We start from the raw sequence: 7,842 nt of genomic DNA, 5'->3' as shown, positions 1-7,842 counted from the left end.
CTGACTTTTCATTGCTTGTCTCATCATGGATAAAAACATTTGATATGTAACTCAAATATTATTAGGGATATTTCCTGTAAATGAAGTATAATTTGATTCATATTGAGAGAGTTTTCAGTGGGTATGTTGATTCAAATAGCAACCTGGAGGTGTTGGGTCATTACACAGCAGGATAACCAAACACACAGCAAAATTATCTATAAGCAAGCAATACAATTTGGATCTTTAAAGAAATGATTTTAAAAGTCACAACAAATTATACTAAAGTAAATCTGGGAACACTGTCTTTTCTGATAAGTAATAACAAATGAGTTACTTTCTAAGAAACATGCAATAAAATAATGAGGAAATTGCTGGAACAGTCAAAGTATTATCAAGATAACTAGTTAGACAAAACTTTAATTCCAGACAGAATATCAGAGACTGATCTGACAGATCAGCTACGGAGCCCTCAACAAAAGAGAAGCTGATCTGAGCTGATCATGTGACTGAACCGCGTGCTTTCATTGGTCAGCTTCTACTCCGTGTTTATTTCCGGAAGTAAGTTGTTGTCAGTATCAGACTTTCCATAAGGACTAAACCAAACCTCATATCTACAGCGCCGGAACCACAGGTAAACAGCACCATCCATACTGTATTGAAACGATTCCAATCCATTCATTTGGCTGTTTAATAAGTCAGTCGTCACATCGCTTCAATTAACGTTAATACGTTTCTGGATGTAGCCAGTGTTAGCCGTTAGCTGTTGCTCTCCGTAGCTTACGTAATGGACATTTGTCAACAACAGGCAGACAAATACTTCTTGAAAACACAATTCACAGCAGCCCAACGTAATGCCACAGGCCTGGTGTCAAGTCTTAAGCAGTGTAACGCAATGGAAGGGCCCTGTGAGAGTGCTATCACGGCAGCTAGCGAGTTGTAGCGACCGTATGACGGTAGCTACACGACACAAGCTAGCTAATGCTGCCTACTTAATTGACCTATAAGTGAAATATTAGCTATTTGGGCGGTCAGCCATTCCACTGTAGCTACAATGTGTTGACACCAGAACTGTCACTCCTTCATTAACTGCTGTTGTATCTTTCACCCTCTCTAGGTGTGTCCTCTTCCACAGGATGGCTCATTGGTTTCACAGAAACCCACTGAAGGCGACAGCGCCGGTGTCCTTTAATTTCTACGGAGTAGCAGGGAGCCCCGCCGCCAATAAGATATGCAAGTATGTCTTATCTCCTCTTAATAGACTGAGAACAGTGTTATCAGATTGTACTGCGACTGTGACCATGATCACGGACAGAAATAGTACTTTGTTTTTGTCTCTTCTCTCTCTCTCTCTCACGAGGATGTCTTGTCCTGTGGCATGTTACTGTAATTTGATGAGTCACCCATTATCTTACAGTGTGACAGTGCCTGGTTGGATATAAGCGCTCTGAATACTGTAAGATTCAGCCTAGATTTAGAGCCTCTGTTGATTGCTATTTGTTTGACACGTCCAGTGACCTGAGGACCACCAGGGCAAGGCTGCTGGAGATGTTCACCGATGTCACCTGCAACCCTGAGATCATGAAAAATGCCACCGATGCATACTTCTCCCTCCTACAAGGTGTGTTTATACTGCAGCAAATATGTAAATGTAACTTATCTGTTCTTCGCTCTGTCTTGTTAGCCCGCTAAAATGCGTAGTTGTCCATCGATGGGTCAGGTAGTACAAACACGTGCTGTCAAACCAACAGATCCCAAAGTTTCCCAAGATACCTAATTGGAGTGGCTGAAGTTGTATTTCTATTTGATGAAATGGTGCAGCCTTCAGTTTTATGAATTCAGTCAGTGTAACTGTCACATTGTGTCTATAAAGAGTTGGAACAATCCAAATCCAAATCAGAATCAGAAATGCTTTATGTTTTTAACAGTTGTTCTACTCACACAATTTTAAAGAATAGAAATAATACTTACAATATCTAACACAATATATAGACTTCTGTGTATGTATAGGTATATACATATAAGTAAAAAATAAAATAGAAATATAATAAGAGCCTATATACAAAGTAAATGTAAATGTATTCCACCGTATGTAACTCTAAAGAGTTCAAAGTTAGTTTATTATTCTTATACTTCACATGTACACTCAATGGTCAATGCAATTATGGTTTCAGCATATAATTGCCTAACAACACAGTGATTGAGGCAATTGTATTGTCAATTATTGTTAATTGTGTTTCTTCTTGTTTGCCTGCTAACATTGCATTTTTTCATGTAGCTTTGCATCTAACCAGCTGCTTCCCTTTCTTATACACCTGTTTATGGTACAATAGGCTTTATCTTATCCTTGGATGGAACTACACAGGAGAACAAGATGAGGTTCATCCAGAACTTCAAGTGGACCGACACCTTACAAGGAAACACACCAAGGTAAAACCACAGAGTTAATACTTTGAGTCTCATCGTGAGTGAAAGCTTTTAATTTAGTTTTCATAGTTGCATGGCACTGGTAAGTGGGTGAGTTGAAGTTTTAAGAAGGGCCAAAGTAAACACTTTAAAGTGCTTTCCATTAGCTACGTCTTTAAAAAAAATGGTTTCGTTCATATTTGATTCACGGTGTGCTGCAATCGAAGTGTCCTAAATGCTACGCACAGGACCTTTTTAAAGAGTACTTGATGAGGAATTCTGAGCATATATGATCACAAAAAAAAAAACTGCTAAAATGCAAAGAAGTCTATGTTTTTATTCTTACTCGTGACGTGAGTGGCAATCCCTGGAACACACTGATTACCGCTTAACATCATCGTTATCTAGTACATGTGATACCAGTCTGTCTAACCCACACTCTCTCCATACTCTCCTGTCAGTGCCCAGCAGGATGCAGTCTTTGAACTGGTCTCCATGGCCTTCAATGTAGCCCTGTGGTACACCAAGTTTGCCTCGAGACTAGCAGGAAAAGAAAAGTATGTGCTTTTTTTTGTCTGTATTGTTGTATTCGTTTAGGTAAATCAGTCATATATTGATGAATCTAGATATTTTTTTTTTATTGTACATTGCTTTGTTACTATACTAAATATTTGGTACTGTCTACTGCGTTTACCTGTTCAATAGCATAACGGAGGCCGAAGCGAAAGATGTTCACCGGAGCCTGAAAGTAGCTGCTGGTATATTCAAAAACCTCAAGGTGAGACACATCTACAGTCCAGTCTTTTCTCTTGTTATAGTTATTATAGAGCTGTGTGATCTCAACACACCCCCAGTCTTACTCTTAGAATTTAATGACTTGTAGTATTTCTGTGGTGGGAACTTCCAGAGAATTCCTCACAGTTAAGACCAAATAAAGTACATTTTATTTAACTCCCCTGGTGACAACAACATGTCATTTTGCAAATACATTGTGTGAAGTACACATTCTGAGCATTTTCCTCTGATGTAGTTGTCCAGAAATCCTCTTCATTCTTCGCACAAAATAAACTAATAATAACTTACCACAACCTGCCTGAGAATCATCACATCTTTAGGTTTTCTTTAGTATCAAAGTAATCCAGTGGTGGTTGTCTGTGTGTGTACACTGCAAACCTAAACTGCTAAAAACTAATTTGGCATCATTTTAACGGTGCCAATTTGCCAAAATGTAAACAAATATAGCCGTTGAACAAAACAAGTCTCAAGCCTACAGCTAGTAAACTGACTCCATGGCAACATTGAAGGGAGGGCAGTATATATGGGCAGGGGGCCACAATGTCACACTTTAAAAACCTCTGATGTGAAACGTAAAACGCTTTAACAATGCATTAAGAAATGCATAGAGAAATAATAAATGAAAAAGCTTTTTTTAAAGCGACTAATTCTCTGCCATGTTTGCAACAGGAAGTCCACATCCCTCGTCTCATCACCCCAGCCGAAAAGGGCCGAGACCTGGAGCCCAGAGTGATGGATGCATATATCATCCAGTGCCAAGCAGAGGCGCAAGAAGGTAGACTAGCTCCAGGCTTGAACACTGCACTGGCAACTATGAAACTCTATAAACGTGTATTATTTTGATCCACAACTAGCACACATTTGGCATGCTCATTGTGTGTCAGACACATTTCTGTTAATACACCTACATTGACTATTTGTCAATGTAGGTGTATGTGCAGCTACAACGGTGTTGCTTGGTTACAGATGTGTATTGTTTTTTTTACTTGCTATGTAACCCTCATGAGTGGGAATGGTAAAGCTGAGCCTAATACTGTGACATCATAGCAGTGACATTTCTCTAATATAATGTCTGTTGTCGTGTATTGTTAAATATTTGTTCACCCATAAGAACCTATGGTGACACGTGTTTCACAAACACTTTAAATTTCCTTGAATCTTCCATATACAGCTTTATGCTTGACCTTAACTCATTAAGTGACATCTACAAAACATCCTGGTGTGGTGGTCATATGACAGTCATGTGACTGTGACAGGGAAGTGTCACCTCCAAAATGTGGGTGTGACTGAAATGACAGAAATGAAGGAAATGGCTAAATTCAAAAAGCTTGTTTTTTCTTACTAAGGTAAGTTTAAACCCATTTAACAATTCTAATGCTTTAATAGTCTGCCCTGTATTGTATTTAACCTGTTCTCACCATATTTCCTGAACAAAATAATGTCAAACAGGTTACGAAAATGTTGCTGTGACGTCACATCAGGCTTTTAACTGTAAAGTTGTCATGGAAAATCTGGTGTGACGTCTGTGTCACAATAACAAAAAAGGTAATAAGCCCCTCAATTAATTTCACTGTTTCAATTATTTCAAATTAATATGTGCCCTGTTGTTCAATTTAAAGTATATTTTAAGAAATACAAACAAAAAAGAATCTCAAATTATTCAGGTATTAATAGAGTTTAAAGTTATAGAGTATACATTTGACATTTAAAAAGAAAAAACATCAGAAATGTGTTCTATGAGTTCCACTTGGTCTGTGGCAAATCCCCCATAATGCACCTTCAAGGAGAAATGGCTCTGGGTTCTTATGGGTTAAGGGCCTCCGGCTCGCAGCCTAGAATTGATCATATAATGGTGATTGAAAATGTAGCAGGACTTACCAAACATAGATGGGCAGAGTGCCAACTCTTTAAAGGGCCGTTTTTGTTTAGATGGCTCCCTGTGCTTCTTTCTGGCCCAGTTCAGTCCTGAAGCCAGTTCATTAGACAATATGTGTGCCATCATCTGGCGGACCCTCACCTCTAGGGTAGTCCCTCCAATAGTGGCGAGACGGGCAGTCTGGCAAAGTATAACAAATTTGCAGGGTTAACACACGCAGACTGGAATCACGTTTGATCTTGCCAACATATTCATAGATTCCAGCGATGTTACTTTCAGGAGAGCACCGCCATATTCCTCACCAATCTCGTATATTTTAGCAGTGAACACGATGTATATTGAAATGAGGGGGTTGTGTTGCTGTGTTTTTATGTAACCACAAGATGGCGCCTCAATTAGTAAAGCAAACACAGGTAACAATACAGGTGACACAGATGATGAGCTGATGACTGATAAATGTTATTCTATAGGATGAGTTAAGAGCAGTTGAATTTTGCTACTCTAATCTAACTTGTGAAGAGACGAGGACTTTAATCCACTACAAGGAAATGACTCTTAGAAAACTTACTTACTTACTGAAACAACAACAGTTTTTAGGAGATATTGAAGTGTGAAATGCTGACTAATGTGGATGTGGAATGACTGAGACTAATGTTCAATACAAATTACCTCATGTGTCTACTGTCAGAACTGTCAGGCAGTTTAAGGAAATTGTGCCTATCAATTAAGTTTTCTGACAAAAGAATGATGTAACTATTAAACAACTACCATTGTTTGGTGCCTTGGTCCATTTTGCAGTGTCTCCTCCGCACGGTCCAGGGCCTCCATGGTGTGGAGGGGCAGCTCCAAGGGCTCCAAGGAGGCCTGTCCCACAGAGTCAGACTGTCCACACCTGCAGGAGTGGCGGAATTGCCTTAACTTCGCCTTCACCTCCTTGGACAACTCCGTCACTGCAGTGAGAAGCTTCTGCATAGCCACATCTATTGACAAAGAAAATATTAATATTTGAATGCAAAAGCTGACACCCTTTTACTTAAAAATGTCAGAAGGTGTTGAACAAAGAAATCTATCATCAAAACTACTTAAAGCATTCAGTGTAATGTTTAATGTTTTTAATGTTCTTTTATCATTGACATACACTAATGTTCAAAGGTTTGGGATCACTACTAATTTTTCTATTGGGCTTCATTGGGAATTGGGGCGTTAGGGTCTTATTTATCCTTGAAGGTGATGGTTGGCTGTCCTGACTGGCTTGTTGGGTTGCTGGTTTGTTTAAAGAAAAAAAAAGATGTGGGGTGGGAAAGGTGGTTAGGGGCAGATATGTGCGTAATACATAATTAGATTCTCTATTCTCTGTAAAAGCTTACTTTGCTATGCACACACACACACACACACACACACACACCACAATGTGGCAAACTATACCTGGAAATAACACTTTGGGGGCTTTGGTGAATCTGCGCACATCCTGGGGCTCCTCATCCGAATGATAAATTGTCTAAAAGTAAACAAGGGAGCAATTAAATTGTCAACTTAAATTGCAAACTGTATATACCCCAATGTTTGCAGATGGAAAGGGATACTGGCCATAGGACTCTTTCTTGGTAAACTTTCGAAAAATGAGTCTCCTGAACTACCCTGACAATGTTTTCAACAATGGTAATGTCATCTACAATTTGAAAACAGTTATCCCCAGACCTAGATGATAATGTGTACTTTTCTGTAACAAGCTTACGGTACTGATCTCCATAACTTAATGAAGAAATCAACGACCATCATAATGAGGATGCATGAAATTTTTGTCATTTCTTCACCAGTGTCCGAGGTCGGTGCAGGTGGATTCTGAGAGCCTTTTTTATCACCTTGCTGATAAAGGCAAGTGAGCTACGCAATAGGCGCTTCAGTTGTGCTAAATAATTCTCATACGGAAATGCAATATGTTTCCAAGGCACAAACAGACGGTATACTGACGCCCAAAGTGTGTCAGCTGATGGACATTGTAGGTAATTTCACTTCCCATATAGCTGCCCAAAGTGAGTTACGAATGAAGTCAACAATCCCTGAGCGCAATCAATCAATTACTCTGATGTCCCAGAAGACAACAGCAGATGCATGCCAACAGAAAGTAACATAAAGTTTTCATAAATTTCAAGGGCAATGGTATTTTTCAGGACTATGGGCAGCATAAAGCATGAATATCGAAGCTCTGTAGCCTTCCCCGGATCTATTTTCAGAGAGGTGCCTGGTTTCCGGCCTGAACTCAGGTGTGAGAGAGTGTAAGGTCCTAGTCCCTTCAATTTACCTGAATCTCTTCGATTGAGTTACTGGACAACCTTGTTGCCAGTATTTGCCCCTCATTCAAATATTATAGCCAACTCTCTGGTTACCCAAGACAGCACAAGTGCCATGTAATCTAAATGGGAACATTGTCACCATTTTGAACCAGATAGCTAGCGGGGACAGTGTTCTTTACGGGTGTTCATCATACAGATCAAATAGTGGTCCTGCTCCTCCAATCTAACAAACTTGATTTCCGGATATGTCATATGTGTATGTGCGCTTCACCACTTGGAAACACTTGTCGGAGCTGAATAACGTTGGGGCTGTTATATTTTTTAATAAAGGCTTGTCATGGGGCATACATATAAATGTGTTGTCCACACTGAGATGACTAAGCATGACTGAAACCTGAACTCATAAGCTATACTTGCATTATAAGTTATAACAGTAGGGAGTAATACAGCTCCTATGTTTTGACTGATACAGTTTCTATGAATCGTGCTTTG

General features: G+C 39.5%; 1 protein-coding gene across 1 annotated transcript in view; it reads left to right on the top strand.

Moving 5' to 3' along the window:
* Nucleotides 1-514: 514 nt before the first annotated feature.
* The window catches only part of brox (BRO1 domain and CAAX motif containing), a gene marked incomplete in the record, with an annotated part of 11,900 nt that continues 4,572 nt past the window's right edge, over nt 515-7,842 (top strand). The window contains 7 exon segments of the mRNA XM_035678233.1: nt 515-613; nt 1,097-1,216; nt 1,494-1,600; nt 2,313-2,409; nt 2,847-2,942; nt 3,091-3,163; nt 3,850-3,955. Of these exon segments, the coding sequence (XP_035534126.1) occupies nt 1,116-1,216; nt 1,494-1,600; nt 2,313-2,409; nt 2,847-2,942; nt 3,091-3,163; nt 3,850-3,955 (580 nt within the window).

Source organism: Morone saxatilis, unplaced genomic scaffold (genome assembly GCF_004916995.1).
Source record: "Morone saxatilis isolate NCDOM2014 unplaced genomic scaffold, NCSU_SB_2.0 Contig7, whole genome shotgun sequence".
NCBI lineage: Eukaryota > Metazoa > Chordata > Actinopteri > Moronidae > Morone > Morone saxatilis.
The sequence above is the reverse complement of the archived record's forward strand: the minus strand, read 5'-3'. Positions and strand labels throughout refer to the sequence as shown.